Source organism: Microtus oregoni, unplaced genomic scaffold, assembly GCF_018167655.1.
Source record: "Microtus oregoni isolate MIOR12 unplaced genomic scaffold, Mior012 000000F_ref0000247, whole genome shotgun sequence".
Classification (NCBI taxonomy): domain Eukaryota; kingdom Metazoa; phylum Chordata; class Mammalia; order Rodentia; family Cricetidae; genus Microtus; species Microtus oregoni.
Window position 1 is genome coordinate 13,190,895 of NW_024543059.1, and position 18,104 is coordinate 13,208,998.

The 18,104-nt window shown below is 45.9% G+C and overlaps 1 protein-coding gene across 1 annotated transcript; it reads left to right on the forward strand.

The window, feature by feature from the left end:
* Positions 1 to 1,900: 1,900 nt before the first annotated feature.
* Bnc1 (basonuclin 1) lies at positions 1,901 to 11,990 on the forward strand. Its single transcript, XM_041663989.1, is given in 4 exon segments — positions 1,901 to 2,063; positions 2,892 to 3,127; positions 5,201 to 7,050; positions 11,306 to 11,990. Coding segments are annotated over 4 exon segments (2,934 nt in total).
* The last annotated feature ends 6,114 nt before the right edge of the window (positions 11,991 to 18,104 follow it).

Sequence of the window (18,104 nt, forward strand, 5' to 3'; positions counted from 1 at the left end):
CAGATAACTCTGAGCTGTTGGGAAATGCTGCTAATAGACAACACGAGATTGTCACAGAGGTGCAGTTTGTGGAAGGTGCAGGGTTTGCAAGCTCAGTAAATGAGCACACAACGAAGTAGGGTTCCTTTCTGTAACCCAGAGAGCACGTCATCACCTCCCGGGCATGCTCTCTTCTCAGCCCTTCCCTTTCCCCATCTAAGCCACTTTCTGCCTCTAGGAACTGGCCTCCTGATGTTTCTTGTAAATAGAACCATGTGACTATGTGACTGTTTGTGCCCGATTCTTTACCCTTGGTAGCAGATACCCATTCCCTGTCCCTCTGTGAGAACACAGTCACTCCATTGGATAGGTAGACCACATCTTACATATCCTTTTGTTGGTGGGTATTGGGACTGTTTCCACTTTCACTGTTGTGGATAATGATATGAACAGTCATGTGAATGGCTGTTGTATGGAGGGGGCCACTTGCTGGTTCCCGGCTGCTTAGCCCCGAAATAATCACACAGAAACTATATTAATTAAATCACTGTTTGGCCCATTGGCTCCAGCTTCTTACATATTAATTTAACCCATTTCTATTCATCTGTGTATCGCCATGTGGCTGTGGCTTACCTGCTAAAGTTCCATCTGGCTCCAGTGGGGCTACATGGCTTCTCTCTGACTCCACCTCCTTCCTCCCAGCATTCCATTTAGTTTTTCCTGCCTAGCTCTATTCCCCTATAGCTCTGCTATAACCCCAAAGCAACTCCTTTATTAACCAATGATATTCACAGCATACAGAGGGGAGTCCCACATCAGATGGCTTTGGGATGGACGTGTGTTTTTCACTCTAGTGGCTGTGTACCTGGGAGTAGGATTGCTGGGTCATGCAGTCACTCTATGTCTGACTTTTAAAGAAGCTGCCAGGGTGTTCCAAAGCGGTTGTGCCTTTTACAGTGGCCCAAGCAACTGAGTTTTTTGTTTGTTTTTTTTTCTGTTTGTCTGGCTGGTTGGTGGGTTTGTTTTGTTTTGGGGGAGACTGGTTACAGATTCTCCCTTCTTTGTCCTCCATGCTGTGCTTCACAGTCCCTTGACTGGCAGACTAGAGGTTCAAGCCCCAAATTCACAGGCTTCTTCTCTGAACATACATTCTCCCCAGTTCCAGAGCTTTCTTGAACCATGCAAATTTCACCCAGAAGCATACATTATTGCGAAAAATAAACAAAACAAAACAAACCATCGGAGTTGGAACCTCACTGTCTGAGCTCCTTTAAGGGGTTTTATTTCTTAGTCGGTTTGTTGTAATAATAGATTATATCCTACAGGCCTCTATCTTGAGGAACTCTGACAAGATGGGTTGGTAAAGTGCTTGCCCCACAAACATGAGGACTGAGTTCAGAGCTGCAGCACCCTGTAAAGACCCTGCAGGGCAGCACACACTGTCATCCCAGGAGTGGGACAGGGTGGCGTGGGGATGGAGACAGAAGACTTCTCTAGAGCTCACTGCTCAGCCAGTCTGTAGGAATTGTTCCCAAATGTATTTAATATTTTCAGCCTGTACTGTATCTTCAGGGTCTGAGGATAACAGATTCCATTTATGGATCACTCTTGCTTCAGATAATTCCTTTACTTTTTCTAAACTGATCTTTATACATCCTTCAGAGTGACTGTTCTGATCAGCGTAGAACTTTGGTGAAAATACAACTTTGGGTTTTTCTATAACATTCATAACAACAAGGCTTCCAACCATAAGCCTTTATCAGAAGTCCCTTTAGGTTCTCTCCGTTATCAATATGCAAATTCTGTATATTGCATTCATGGTCTCCTGAGTGTTGGGCTTGAGGGTCCTCTTTCCTAAGGTATGATATGCACCCTTGGTCTGCTGAGTGAATCTTATGAATGAGGGAATTTCGTTTGATAAATGCAACAGTATCCAGCACATAGATCTTACGTTGTATGCATCCATGTGTTCTCTCTCTCGTAGGCTATCGGCTGTACTCTGAACTGCAGCTGTCAGAGTTTCAAACCTGGGAAGATCAACCACCGGCAGTGTGAGCAGTGCAGGCACGGATGGGTGGCTCATGGTAACTTCATTTCTCCTTCGCATCCTCTCGGCCTTTCTTAATCACTTAAGTTTATAAAGGAACTGATTTCATAACAAATATCTCCTCACATTTTAATTTATACACTGTTTTACTAACTCTGTTCTAAACACGCCAACTACAGAGGTTATAGATATGTCCCGTGCTAATAATTTGCCCCTAATATTTTTTGGCTGAAATATGTTCTGATATAAGTATGTCACTTATTCATGATTTAGATAAAATTTATATGTAGACATCCTGCTCATGCATTTACTGCATCTGACAATCATGAGTCACGTGTAACTACTGAATGTTGAAAATGTGGCCAGGACTCCTGGAGGTTGGCATTACTCTTTCTCTTTAAACTTAGATTGATTTCATGTAAATAGCCCCCAGTGGCCAGTCAGTAACTCCTGTGTTGAGCAGACTGGATTGGGTGGCTTAATTTCTAAAACCGCCTCCCATGCAGCAGGTCAGGGCCTGAACCCAGATGCTTGCGCCCCAGGCCATCCTCACCTTCAGACTCTCCCATTCCCCAGTGGCCATTCTTTGAATTCTGCTTTTGTGTCCTCCTTTTCTTTGCCCTTCCCCTGTTTGTGAAGATTTCCCTCCTCAGGAATATCACAAGAAGGGGAGAAAAATCTTATTTTGGAAGTTTCTGTGAAGACCATGAATCCCAATAGCTATTAAGGATATTAGTCCTTTACAGATTCTTGTTTTTTTTTTTTCTTGTTGAAACAGACAACTAAGAATATCCCCAGCCGACTTGCTATGCAATGTTTCTCCTAAAATTAGAGCTTTTCCAAATGTCTTGCACTTGATTTCCAGCTCTAAGTAAGCTAAGGATCCCTCCCGTGTATCCAACAAGCCAAGTGGAAATTGTCCAGTCCAATGTGGTGTTCGATATTAGCAGCCTCATGCTCTATGGGACCCAGGCCATCCCTGTTCGCCTGAAAATCCTACTGGACCGGCTCTTCAGTGTGCTGAAACAAGATGAGGTTCTGCAGATTCTCCATGCCTTGGACTGGACCCTTCAGGATTATATTCGTGGTTATGTGCTCCAGGTACAGTGACCTTGGCTCTGTTCCCCTAGAGTGCTCATGTAACTGGTGTAACCCAGTGCCTGTCAGTCATTGGTGGCTGTCCATCCCCTTGGAATTTTTCCTGATGACTTAAGTCCCTGACTCATATTCTGGGAGAAATCCTGTCCTTTTCCTTCAAGATCTGAGACTCCAGGCCATGCAAGCATTCCAACTTCTCTTGAGCGTATTCACTAAGCTAACTCCCACAGAAAACAACTTGTTTCATTTGGGTACTGCCTGTGCTACATACATCATGCCCAAACTGCCCACTGACCTGAGATGTTCTGTGTGTCAGGCTTTGCTGAGACCTGGAGGTGAGAAAGGGCTCTTATAGGCCAGTACTACGCAGCCAGTAGCGCACACGCTGATCTCCTTTGCTGTCCTGGAAGGACTCTTCCGCTCAGCCCCACGTGTGATACAGCTGTGTTCATATTCTCACCTGTTCTCCCCATCTCTGTCCCTCTTCCTCTCTCTCTGTTGATCAACCCCTTTCCCCCCACTTCCCCCTCTTCTCACCCCCACCAGAGCTCTTTTTAGTTTCCTCACAGTCTCTTCTCTTCTTCAGTGTTCCATCCTTAGAGCCCTTGCCTGTTTTCAGAGTAGCTTAGCTTCTTTTCCCAGGTCATGCCATGGGTGTAAGGTGAAGGGTGTTTCATCTTCAGAGGCAATCGAAGTGTTTTATGAGAAAATAGCATGTTTTCTGAAATTACAGAGCATTGTTTCTTGCCACTACACTAGGAATATGAACAGACTTTGTTTAATATTTTTTCAGTAAAATAGGAGACACATGTATTTTCAAGTCTTAGGTAGACTATATCATTAAAAATAAATACTGATAATACCCATTTATTAATGTACATGCTCTTCTAGTACTTTTATGATGACATAGACATACCCCTGTTTTCCTTTTTCCTTTCTTTTTTCAGATAGGGTCTTATTACATAGCCCTAGCTGGTCTAGAATTCCCTATGTAGATCAGGCTGGCCACAAACTCCCAGAGATCCACCTGCCTCTGCCACTTGAGTACTGGGATTAAAAGTATGCAGTACCACAGCCCTTGTTTTCTAGTTGAAAATCCAGAAGACTCTGAGTGCTTCATGCTCTCACCGAAAGTTATTTCATCAATATATAGCAGACCAGAAATGAGTATATTTCTTCCCAGTTCTAAAGCTTGTAATCTTTCCCTGAAATCCTGTGTGCACACCTCTGGTATGGGGGCCTTGGCTAACTAGAAACAACTATACATAGAGTAGCATTATGGTCTTACATTACGACATAGATTAATATTTAATGATCCTAATAATCTTGCTTTCCAGTGTTAGGATTAAAAATATGGAATCAATTACCTTGAACCTCTGGTGCATGAAATATTTATGATGTTGCATTCCTCCTCATCTTCAAAACTCTCACGTGCGCTGTGAAAAATCTCAGTAGGCCATCAAATACATGTTCTGTGATAAAATATTTATTGTAGTTTTGGGAAAAGTTAGGCCTTGCTAGAGTTTGAAAGATCTCCAACACTCCTGCATAATCACAGCTCTGCTTTATGAACACGGGCAGTAGATCAATACGTGCTCATCTGGTTTTTGATGGTAGGTGTTTAGCAGATTATTAAGTTTGCAGCAAATGAATACTTAGGCTATATCCAGACTTCACCGCCCCGTTTGTAGTCTTTAGATGGAGATACTACTGTCATTCAAATGATGCATATTTTTATTTTAGTGAGGAAAGTCATCATGCCTCAAGTATGACAAGAATCATACATGACCATCAGCTGGGTTGAAACAAGATGAAAAATGATTTCCATACTTCCCTGACTTCGGTTTGAATGCTTTATTTCATTCTTCTAGGCTAACAGTAGGGCCACTGTTGATATTGGTGTAGTGTATGATATTCACAATTTCAGGCCTAGAGAGTGCGATAGGCAGGGGTTGAATGCAGCAAGACCTGTGTTGACCCACAGGAAATGTTCCCCTGTTGTAGTCTGGTGGAGGCTCCATCAGATGGCAGCTTCCCGGGGAGCAGAGTGAGCAGTACAATCTGGTTTGTATCTAGGATGCCTCGGGGAAGGTGCTGGATCACTGGAGCATCATGACCAGTGAGGAGGAAGTGGCCACCTTGCAGCAGTTCCTTCGCTTTGGAGAGACCAAGTCCATAGTGGAGCTCATGGCAATCCAGGAGAAAGAAGAGCAGTCCATCATCATACCACCCTCCACCGCCAACGTAGACATCAGGGCGTTCATCGAGAGCTGCACCCACAGGAGCGCTGGCCTCCCCACTCCAGTGGACAAAGGAAACGCCAGCAGCCTGCATCCTTTCGAGAACCTTATCAGCAACATGACGTTCATGCTGCCTTTCCAGTTCTTCAACCCTCTGCCTCCTGCTCTGATAGGGTCACTGCCTGAACAGTACATGCTGGAGCAGGGGCAGGACCAGAGCCAGGACCCCAAACAGGAGCTGCACGGGCCCTTCTCAGACAGCAGCTTCCTCACGTCCACACCATTTCAGGTTGAAAAGGAACAGTGTCTAAAGTGTCCAGATGTTGCTACCCCGAAAGAAGACAGTGCGCACTTAAGTGACTCCAGCTCGTACAGCATTGCCACTAAGCTTGAAAGGACACAGCTGTCTCCCGAGGCCAAAGGAAAGCCCGAGAGGAACAGCATTAGCGCTAAGAAGGGCCGGGTGTTCTGCACCGCCTGTGAGAAGACCTTCTACGACAAAGGCACTCTGAAGATTCACTACAACGCCGTCCACCTCAAGATCAAGCATAAGTGCACTATTGAAGGGTGTAACATGGTGTTCAGCTCCCTGCGGAGCCGGAACCGACACAGCGCCAACCCCAACCCTCGCCTGCACATGCCCATGAACAGAAACAACCGGGACAAAGATCTCAGGAACAGCCTGAACCTGGCGAGCTCTGAGACGTACAAGCGGCCGGGTTTCACAGTGATCTCAGACTGCGGGCCCCTCCCAGGCTACCCCAGTTCGATGGAGGACTCCAAAGGCCAGCCAGCGTTCTCGAGCCTTGGGCAGAATGGCGTGCTCTTCCCTAACCTGCGGACCGTGCAGCCAGTCCTTCCCTTCTACCGCAGCCCAGCTACTCCGGCTGAGCTGGCAAACACACCCGGTGTGCTGCCCTCTCTCCCTCTGCTGTCCTCCTCCATCCCAGAGCAGCTGGTTTCCACGGACATGCCATTTGATGCACTTCCTAAGAAGAAATCTAGGAAGTCCAGCATGCCTATCAAAATCGAGAAAGAAGCTGTGGACATTGCTGAGAAGAGACACAGTCTCAGCTCAGATGATGACACACCCCTGCAGGTAGTCAGCGAAGATGAGCCAGAGCCCAGCAGTCCTCAGTCAGACCGAGTACCCGAGGAGCAGCACACACAGTTAAGCTCAGAGAAGCCTTTAGCACAAGGAGAAAGACCCTGCCATCTTGAATCTGTGATTGAGTCTCACGGAGCTATCGGCAGAACCCTTGAGCAGACCACACACCCAGAGAGAGAGGCAGAGCAGAAGTTAGCATTGACCTCAGTCATGCCAAGAGAGGTGGAGGATGGTGGCCATGAACGCCATTTCACACCTGGACTAGGGCCACAGATTCCCTTTCCTGACTACATGGAATTGCAGCAGCGCTTACTGGCTGGAGGACTCTTTAGTGCTTTGTCCAACAGGGGGATGACTTTTCCTTTTCTGGAAGAATCTAAGGAGCTGGAACACCTGGGTGAGCATGCACTAGTGAGGCAGAAGGAAGAAAATCACTTTCAGTGTGACATCTGCAAGAAGACCTTTAAAAACGCTTGCAGTATGAAGACACACCATAAGAATACACACGCCAAAGAGACACACGCGTGCACAGTGGAGGGGTGCGGCGCTGCGTTCCCATCCCGCAGGAGCAGAGACAGGTAAGGTGTCTGTCGGCAGCTGTCTCTTTTCAGACAGTGGTTTAAAACTTAGCATGTGTCCAAGTCACCTGACAGGTCAGGAAAAACACTTCTAGAATCTGCTGTTGTAGGTCAGGGGTCAAGCCTGAGAGTATGCATTTCTAGCAAGTTCCCAGAGGGTGTGGGAACTATATGCATTTTCAGTTCCAAAAATCTAAAAGCATTTAGCCACAAAACTTGACCTGGAAAGACATGGTGCTTTCTGTGGTAGATTTCCACTCTTACCTCTTTGAAGGGGCTATGCAGCTTTGGTCAAATTCAATTACTAGTGACTGTATTGATATTAATTTATTAGTAGATATTCTGATATATTCCAGCACATGTAGCATCCTACCTTTCTGAAGTCTGAGAGATCCCAAATTGAGAAACGTATCTTCTCCCAGGTGTGTGGGATAAAGACTGGCTGGTTCTCGTGTTAGCAGCTGTGTAAAGGGTGACTATGTAGCGAGAACAGAGGAAGGGCCCTCAGTGTCGCATAATTTCTCAAAACTAGCCTCATTTCCATTTCATAAAATGAAGGCGTCTCTCGCGTGAGACCCATTCTCTCGCTTCTAATCATCTAGCAACATTTGCAGAAAGAATCACTGCTTGATTAGAAACCTTTCAAGATGCTAACCTATTAAAGAATAAAAGTGGTTGGCAGCTCCTTTTGGGGGCTACTGTATTCGTTCGAAAGTTGCTGGGTTATCATAAAGCACACAGACTTGTCTCAGAGCGCACACTCACAGGGCTTATCTCCCTGGAGCACAGCACTATGCTTTTCGTTGTGTGTGTACTTGGGCCACTGATGATGCTTGAGGTCACCCTCTTCCCGGCCTCTGAAAGGAAGAGCAAGCCCAGCAAAGGTGATCTAAGAAGTTTGCTGAAAGGATCAGCTGTCTGCTGAAACGCAGTGTGATAAATGGCTCGGAGGATGTGAAACTGCAATTGTTCCGACAAGCTTGGGTTGAAGCAGGTTAGCACCACCACCAACTTCGTCCAAGCTGTGACGCCTAATTTGTTAAGAGGGTGAAAATGTAAAGACTCCCACACACACATTCCTCGCTAGGGCTCATAAGAACACGCTCATTGTCTTTAATAAAGAGAAGAAAGCACAGGAGATATTAGTTAAAATTCCTGCCTTCTGTTGCTAGGATGTTTAAACCAAACCACTAGGGTACCCCTAATTAATGAACCAGTCCTTCTCCTTCGTCCTCCAAGAAGAGGAGGGTTTGCTTATGAATAAGATGTTGTTATAAAAAGAGGTAGTCATATCAGTTAGATTATCTTTGCTGTTTATGAGACTGGAGCAGCCTACAGGACCTACTAAATTATAACACATACTAGATTGTAGATTGACAGTTCTTTTCATATGATGCTTAATTTCCATACAGTCAATGTTTCCTTATGTTCTGACCTGTATGTATATAGAAGTCTCATCTATAACAGGATACCATCTTGTATTCTAAATGTTTGAACACTTTATTTCACGTTTTTATTCCAATAGTCCCCAGATCCATTTAATCTATAGTTTTAAAAACACCACTTTAAGCAGGACTTTGTGGACAAGCCCAGGCCCACTGCTTCAGCTAAGTCAAAGCTGAAAACTGCTTTATTTTGTTTGGTAAAGCAGCTAACTTCCCCTCTTTGAGCCACAGTTCCTGTCAGCCGCAGTTCCTAGGATCGGGGTGGCGGGGGGTGGGGAGAAGAGAGTACATCTTAAATGTTTATTTAAGCAACTCTTCTGTGATAGGTGCTGGGGTACACAATCCTTGCACACACAAGTCACCAGTCTAGTGGAGAGGACAGTGAAAGGGATTATGGATGACTGTAAAGATTGCCGCAGTGGGTTGTAGAGCAGAATGACACACACTACGGCACTAACCTGGGCTCCTTGCTATGGTAGCGAAGGTCCCTGGATGAAGGGGTCTGTCCAAGCCAGCAAATATTAAATGTATTAGGCCCATAACATCTTTTTAAATCTCAGCTAAGGACCTGAAAGTGTTTTTCTCTATTTAAGTTGTAGAAATCATTGTTTACTGTATTAGGAAGTAAAACTGGAAAAATACGGCATACCTCTTTAAGAGAAGAATACACACATTTTATGTTAATATAACACGTTAATGGGAAACTGCTTTTACTTTTTCAAAATAAGTATAGTGAAATAAATGGCTTTATTTTGTATTTTTGCAAATCTCTAATACTTGGTTTAATAGAAAGCAGCTGGGTTCTCACATCTGCTTCTGTACTGAGCCTATTGCAATATCACATTATATGCATTCTGGAGACCCCCCTGAATTGATAACGTTGGTTATGAACTGTAGCTTTGGGAGCTGCTGGAATGACGCTGGGGACTAGACTGGTTCACCTGAGAGCCACTGGTCTCCACTAAGTTGGAGTGAGAGGAAAGAGCTGAAGTGGGAACTGGAAGCCAAGGGAAGATAAGGCAGGGGGCACAGATTGGTTCCTGGTCCAGAGAGTCTGTGTATTCCTACTATCTCCTGGTCATAGGGGACCACACCTTAGCAGGGGCTAATCATCTGAGGCCTGAGGAGGGAAGAGACAGCTGTTAGTGTCCACTGGACAGTCAGGAGCTGGACGGGAGACCCAGAGATTCACACTGTAGTAGAGCCCTCGTGCTCCAGGTTCCAGCACATGTCTGACTTTCTCAGCTGTGTGCGTGTACTGGAATTAATACGTCCATCTGCTGTCTGGTTTTTCTGCTGGCACATGCCAGCCCTTTCAGTGCGGAACATTGGCATAATCACAGGGCAGAGCCATAGCTGAGAAGGGCGGCTTGCAAAGTGGGGGATCTCTGACTATAATTCTCATCGTGTCCACAACACGAACATCCGGGGTAAAAGAAACTACATAGTAAAATATAGACATTTCATTAAATACAATTAAGACTCCCTCGTACACATACCTTGAGAGATTTAAAATAGGAAATTTAATTCATTTATTTAGAGAGGGTGCTTTCTTGACTATGGCATAATTCTGATCTATACTTGGTAGAGACATTTTTCTTACTTGGGATCATTCTCCTGTCACCTGTAAGAGCGTACTCTTTGGTATAAGGGAATTTCTTTGTCTTGTCAGAAGTTACCAACGGATCCCCAAGTAAAGAGCAGCATTGATCTTACAAGTTTCATCCATGATAACGTGGGGATAAACAGCATATGTCATAATGGATGCTCACCGTCTGCCTGCTAGGAGAAAATCATTGGGTGCAAGATTGGCAGTGTGTTCACACTGCTGCATTTGCAAAACTCCTGTCTGGTTCATCGTGAGACACTGCAGCTACGACCTGCACTAGACGCACACGCGCGCAGCGCGCGCCTGTGCACATACACACACACACACACACACACACACACACAGCACGATTTCCAGCTGGTGAGGTTGCCAACTGTACCTGTAGGACTTCCGGAGTGAAACATGAACTCTTGCTCAAGACCAGCCCTATCCAATAGAAAGATGAGGGGAAGCCACATTGGGAATCTTTTTTTTTTTTTAATATTTATTTAGTATGTGTACAGCATTCCTTCCATGTGTGCCCGCAAGCCAGAAGGGGGCGCCAGGTCTCATTATAGATGGCTGTGAGCCACCATGTGGTTGCTGGGAATTGAACTCAGGACCTTTGGAAGAGCTGGCAATGCTCTTAACCTCTGAGCCATCTCTCCAGCCCCCACATTAGGAATCTTTAGTGTTTGACTAACGATATCCAAAGGACAAAAGGAACCAGGGAATGTAAGTTTTAATTGCATGTTTAATTCAATATACCCCAGATGCTATCTTTTCTATATATGGCAGTGGCAGTGTGTCGGGTGTTGGATACTGTATTAGATGGGGTGCTTTGGAGATGGTAATCTTTCATCATTTCATCTGTGACTGATGCTTTTCTCGGGCTCCCCTGAATCTAGTATTCCCATTAAATTGTCCTAACTGAAGTTGTCTCAACCCCCCCTGTGGATGAGACAAAGGGTGTTACATGTTAATCAGGTGGTGGAAATTGATGTTCCAGACTATTGGCTCTCCTGGGGAACGCTGGCTTCTGATGAGTAGCCACAGCAGTGGTCTAGTCTCTGCTGACCACACAGCACAACTCACAGGATGCTAACCCTGACTATTGCCCCCACCACACCACAGTTTCTCCTAGTGTCTGCTGAGTGTTTGTACTCAGAGTAATGGCTCCGAGACAGCAATCCAGCTCACCTCTGTCTTGTCCCTCTTGTAGACACAGCTCGAACCTAAGCCTCCACCAGAAAGTATTGAGTGAGGAAGCACTGGAGGGTAGTGAGGACCATTTCCGTGCTGCCTACCTTCTGCAAGACGTGGCCAAGGAGGCCTACCAGGATGTGGCTTTCACACCGCAAGCCTCGCAGACGTCTGTCATCTTCAAGGGATCAAGTGGCATGGGCAGTCTGGTTTACCCGATATCCCAAGTGCACAGTGCCCGTCTGGAGAGTTACAACTCCGGCCCCCCAAGCGAGGGCACCATCCTGGATTTGAGCACTACCTCAAGCATGAAGTCAGAGAGCAGCAGTCATTCCTCTTGGGACTCCGACGGGGTGAGCGAGGAAGGTGCCACCCTTCTGGAGGACAGCGATGGGAACTGTGAAGGGCAGAGCCTTGTGTCCGGGGAAGACGAGTACCCCATCTGCGTCCTGATGGAGAAGGCTGATCAGAGCCTTGCTAGTCTGCCCTCCGGGCTGCCCATCACCTGCCATCTCTGCCAGAAGATATACAGTAACAAAGGGACCTTTCGAGCCCATTACAAAACCGTGCACCTCCGCCAGCTCCATAAGTGCAAAGTGCCTGGCTGCAACACCATGTTCTCATCGGTCCGCAGCCGAAACAGACACAGTCAGAACCCCAACCTGCACAAGAGCCTGGCCGCCTCGCCCAGCCACCTCCAGTAACAAGCCAAAGACTGGCAGGGGTCTGCTCTGATTTCAGGAAGAGAAGCATCCAAAGAATAAGGTCGCTGGACTGTTCAGTAGTACCATTTCTCAGAAGCCAGGCAAAGGTCTTCTGCAGCAGGAAAAGCACAAGGCAGGCCTGTGAGAAGTCGACACTGGGGTAGCCCTGCCTGTTAATATTTTTCTTAGCCCTTGAGGTTTTCTGCCGACACCAGGAAAACACAGAAAGGCAGATTCCCCCAGATTTGTTTACATGTTCCTTAGGAGACCTGTAGGTCTACAGACCAACTGGAGGGAGTAGGGATCAGGAACTGGGCACAGCTTCACGTGAGGCCAGCAGTATTAAGGGTGTCAGGGAAGAAGTCTCCTTGACTACAACACCGTCATCATGGGCATGACAACCAGCCCTAAAAAATGTCATTTTCAGATCCCCCCCCCTCTTTTTTTCATGAATCCAAAACCCAGACTTGAGTTTAGGGAAATGACATTCAGAAACCATCCCTCCATTGGGAGTCAGTAATTGCTACCCTCACAGTCTCGGATGTGATTCCAGAGAGTTCTCCGAGGAAGCTGGCTGGCCCCTAATAGGCCCCTTGTCCGTTTTTGATCTGTAACACGCCTTTACGAAGCTAGAGGGAAAATATTTTGTGCACTTAAGAATGGTGGACTTCAGTTTAATTTAAAGTTATTTTGATAATATTTAACTTGTGTTTGTATTTTGTAACTATTTGGTGTGAGTGCAGACATGGCCGTGTCACCTCTGAATCTGTTCAGAACCGGAACGAGTGACAGCTTACACTTCAGAACCGCAGCCTGGCTTCAGGCGCTGAACTGCAGTCTGTTGACCCCCCCCCCCCCCCCAGTGGAATGAGCGCCAGTGAGATTCGGACTAACACATTTGTATATATCCACCAAGCTATTTAGTGAACATGGTTCTGATAGCTGTCGGTTCTTTTCAGTATCACTGGATCCCTCGCTCTTCACCCGTTGGTAAATGTATATGGTTAGGATGAACTTTGAAATTTATTTGGTAGAAAGAAACAACGTAGGGACCTTACCGCCATGTTCTGTGTCTTTAATATTTAACTTATTCCGAGATCTATTATTCCACACTGTTAAAGGTGTTTGCCACTATTGAAAGGATGTGTGAGCAGCCCTGTGAAATGAGACCATCTCTTGGAGTTCAGCATTTGCAATATTCTAAAGGGCTACACAGCTTTTAAAGAAGTGGATTTTGTATTCAGAGTTCAAGTTAACTGTCTGACTCATGTTGACTTAATTTAAAAATCCTTAAAGGAAACCTATGGTTATAGAGGTATTATTCCCCTGGCTTAAAGACAGAAAAGGCCAACAACATGTTAGTAATTATTTCAACTAAAAAAAAAAAAAGATTACTTAAAAGTTGTCTCTGCTTAAGGAGAGATTGCATCCTTTGAGCTTCTTTGTTACTGAGATGTTTGACATTCTAGTTTCTCCAAAAATGGAAAAATTTGTATGCAACGTTTTCTATGATTTAATAAAAATATATGGCATACCTTTTGTTTAAAGGGCAAATATTTATAACTGGTTTTGTTTATATGTCTGTCTTTTTACGAGTAGATTTTCTCATACATGCAAACACAGAGACACTGTTGTTTTGAGTGAGCTGAAAGTCTACAGATGACAAGACATTATGACATGAAAACAGATTGCAGTGCAGAGGTCACGGAAATGGAGTAGGTCATTCATTGAGAGGGTGAGCTGAGTATTGATCTTTAAAGAATAATACAGACTGGTGTTTCATAAATACAGTGCTGTCCGAGATAAGCCTAGCTGATATCAACAATAGAACGTCATGGAATGGTTAAGCCTTTTCTGTAATGTAACTTAATTTCTTCACTTTTTGCCCACCCTCATGAATCCAGTTTCCCAGTTAAACTGTTACAATTAAAGTATCTGGCAACTCTTGTCAGTGCAGGAAGCTACACGGCCATTCAGTCGAGTTGAGAACGACATACGTTTTGAAGGGAGAGGAGGGGAGATCACATGAAAGTACCTACTACACAGTCTAGGCAGCCATGGGTGCTTCAGAACACAGTGGTTGGGGCCTCAGCCAATTGTCTCCTTTCTGATGGCCCTGTGTCCTGTTTAAAGTGAGTAAAACCTACACTTTTCTCTGGACTCCACAGAAGTGTTCCTCCTCTCTGCAGGATGCGACTCTCAACTCACCCCATTTCCCCCCTTCAAGGATGGAATCCTGTTTGCTTCTCTCTGTCCCATTCAGTGTCAGATTTACCCTTTCTGCTAATTCCTCTGTTTGAAAAGACAAGTTCTCCCCACACATCCCTGCTGTCTTGAGCTAGAGATCCTCCTGCCCCAGCCTTGCGAATGCAGGGATTGCGGATGCTCACCGCCATGCCCAGCTCCCTTGCATTTGTTCCCTTCTAACACTTGCAGATCTCTCCCATCTGTGCAGGAAAGAAAACCAAGCCCTCTGCACTCTCGTCCTTCCTCTTGGAATTCTCCCTCCTGCATCCAGGGAACTCGGATTGTTGCACTTCTCCTTGTCAATCATGCTTCTCGCTTTAGCCTAGTCAAGACCCAACTCACACCAGGGTTCCCAGGGACTTTCTGATGGCTGCATTCAAAGGACATGATTGGTTCTTTGGTGTCTCTTGGTTCTCAGTTGAACTTTGTCTCCTCTTCCCCTGGGTTGTAACATCTCCGCAACTGACTCCTGTCCGTGGCTAGTACCTTCTAAGTCCTCCCCTCCAGAAATGCCCTCCCAGGCAGTACATACATGCCCATGGGATGTCACCAAATAGTCCACAGCCTTTCCAGCTCAGCTTACCCTGAACTCAGCTCAAGAGCACTTCCCTCCTCCTCGACTCAGCCGTTATCCTCTGAATAGTTCCTCACCTAGGAGAAGATCTATCTAACATTATCAATGGAAACTGACCACCTGGGGGGAACAGCACCTCCAGTCAGGGATGTGGCTCTTCAAGTCCAGCTGTCCAGGGTCAAGCCTCGGCTACTCTACATTCTAATCAGGTGACTTTGATGAAGGAACTACTTCGGCGAGTCATAATTTCCTCATCAATATGACGAGCATAAAAAACGGTCTCCACTTCAGGAGTCATGATAAGACTCCAATGACAGTGGGTATGTAGCATAGGTCAGTGCCCGGCACATAAACATCCAATAAATGTGACCTGTGGTGTCACACACTGGCACTTCGTTTTCACCTCGCTCCCTGTAGCCCACAACCACCAAATCCTAATACAGCTACCTTCCCCACACGCTCAGATCTCCTCCTCTTCACACCCGCAATGAATCTTGTTCATCACGACTGCCCTTTCCTCCTTTCCCTCTAAGACCATCCCAGTACAGTTCGACTCCTCTTTGCTCAAATCCAGCCTCTACAGAGCACTTGCAGGGAGTTCCACAATCACGCGCATCTGACTGCGTCCCCACCTTTAGCCGTACCCCCACACCCCACCCTCGGGCAGACTCCAGCAAGGCCAAGCCTGTCATCTCAGACCGTAGCCACGCTCAGCGCTCAGCGGCTTGACCTCTGCAGGTGGCTCTGTCTGTGCTCAGCCTCTCGTGGCCTTGCATGTGACACCTTCTCTGCAGGAATTGCCTTTCCAGCTCTGGCTTCCTTGAGACGCAGCCCAGCAATCATTTGTAGGAAGCTTCTGGATTCCTGCCTTTCCTGTCTTCTACACCTGCAGCACCATGGTCTCAGGCACGGTGCACAGATTTCCCTTACTCTGTGCCCACCACCTGGGTGGCCATCCTTTGGTCAGTAGTCACTCACCTTGATTGTGGCCAAGCCTGACTGTGGCCTTCAGATTGGCGTCCATCAACAGAGAAAGATCAAGAACCCAAGAACTGCTAAATACATAGTGGTAAGTTTGCTAGGCATGGTCCCTATCCTTATGAAGTTTAAAGTCCATCAAGAAAGGCAGATTCGGGGCTGGAGAGATGGCTCAGAGGTTAAGAGCATTGTCTGCTCTTCCAAAGGTCCTGAGTTCAATTCCCAGCAACCACATGGTGGCTAACAACCATCTATAATGAGATCTGGTGCCCTCTTCTGGTATGCAGGCATACACACAGACAGAATATTGTATACATAATAAATAAATAAATATTTAAAAAAAAAGAAAGGCAGATTCTAAGCCAAAAATTTATATATATATATATATATATATATATATATATATATAAGCTGAATTGTTAGAAGACAATTCTATTTTGTATTTTATTTGCTATAATCTCTCAGGATATCCGTCTGCAGATAACTAAGGGTGAAGGTTATGACCCCCCCCCCCCCACACACACACACAGCTTTTCTTTAAAAAGAGATTAAGGGCTCTTACTCCTTGTGTTGGTTTGAATGAGAATGGCCTCCATAGGCTCACGTGTTTGAATACTTGGTCCCCAGAAGGTGGGAAGTTTGGGAAGGATTAGGAGGCGTGGCCTGGCTAGGAAAGAATTGTCACTGACTTTGAGGTTGCAAAAGACTCACAACATTTCAAGTTGGTTCTCTCTCCTTCCTACTTATGGATCAAGACGTGTGCTCTCAACTGTGCCTATGCTCATGCCTTTGCACGCCATCATGGACTCTAAAACCATAAGGCAAAAATTAAATGCCTTTTTTTGATTTTTAAAATTAGTTTATTCATTCATTTAATAGTTAGACTAACACTTTTATGGTCCATTTGTGACTTAATTAAATGTTTTTTTTTAATGTTACTGTGGTCGTGGTATTTTGTCACAGCAATAAGAAAGTAACTGAGACACTGCTCGTGCAGAGGACCCGAGTTTGGTTTCCAGCATGCATGTCTGGCAGCTCACAAGCTTGTGTAATTGCAGCCCTACTGGATCTGATGCCCTCTTGTGACTCCCAAGGGCACGTGCGCTCACTTGCACATACCCAAACACAGAAACCCATGCCCGTTCTTAAGAGTCGGTACATGAATTTCTCCCTACATACATGTAACTTAAGTGCCAGTTCCCCATAGTGCCCCGAGCCTTCAGTCTTCTGAGGACAACCTTCCACTTCTATTCACATTAAATAACCGAGACTCCACCCGACACTTGAGGGAAGGTTGTCTCAGCCACGACTCGCTCGGTTAACTTCTGAATACCAGAAAAGCACAAACCTCAATCTGAAGACAGACTCTCAAATCAACAAAATTTTAGCTCCCAGACAAAACTTGCACCTTGGCTCTTCATCCCAGATCTGATCATAGACACTCCAGTCAAACTCCCTATCTCGGCCAAGTGTTCAAACAGGATTTATCCCACAGTGCATGAACTGGCTTTTTGGAGCCATTCCCTATAAAAGGACACCTTGCTCAGCCTTGATACAGAGAGGAGGGCCTTGGTCCTGTCTCAACTTGATATGCCAGACTTTGTTGACTCCCCATGGGAGGCCTTATCCTTTCGGAGGAGTGGATGGGGTCTTGGATGGGGGGAAATTTGGGGGAACAGGAGGAGGGAAGGGAGGGAGAACTGTGGTTGGTATATAAAATGAAAAAAAAACTTTTAAATTAAAAAATAAAAGAATCTAGTCTGAAGTCTAGACCACATTTCTCAAACTCAGCACAACCGACATTTCAGATCATGTCATTTTTGTCTTTGGATGGCCTGTTCTGTGCACTGTAGTGTCCAGCTGCTTCCCTGACCTCAACCCGCTAGATGCCAGTAGCTCCCTACAATACTGTGACTGCTAAAATGGCCCCATATGTTGACAAATATTCCCTGATGGGGGCAGTGACGAAGCAGCTCCCAGCGGAGAGCTATTGGTCTCCCAGAGGTGCCAACCTTTTTACATCGTGGCATGATGTCATCATCAGTAAATACGCTGGGCCTCATTTATACAGCCGTCCTGGGATATGCGGAGGGGCATCAGGTAAGGTCGGCGTGAAAAGGAGGGCTTAAGTCATTCATCTCCTTCAGAAGGACCACGTGACGGGTGCCTGACTCAGGCTGCCTCCCTTTGCCTGCCCTCACACCACACAGATCATGAGACATCTACAGAGGAGTTGGAGACCCGAGGGAGCAACCCTGTGGACACGGATCTCTCCATGAAGGGAGATGAGCCCTGGGTCCAGCTGCCTGGCATTG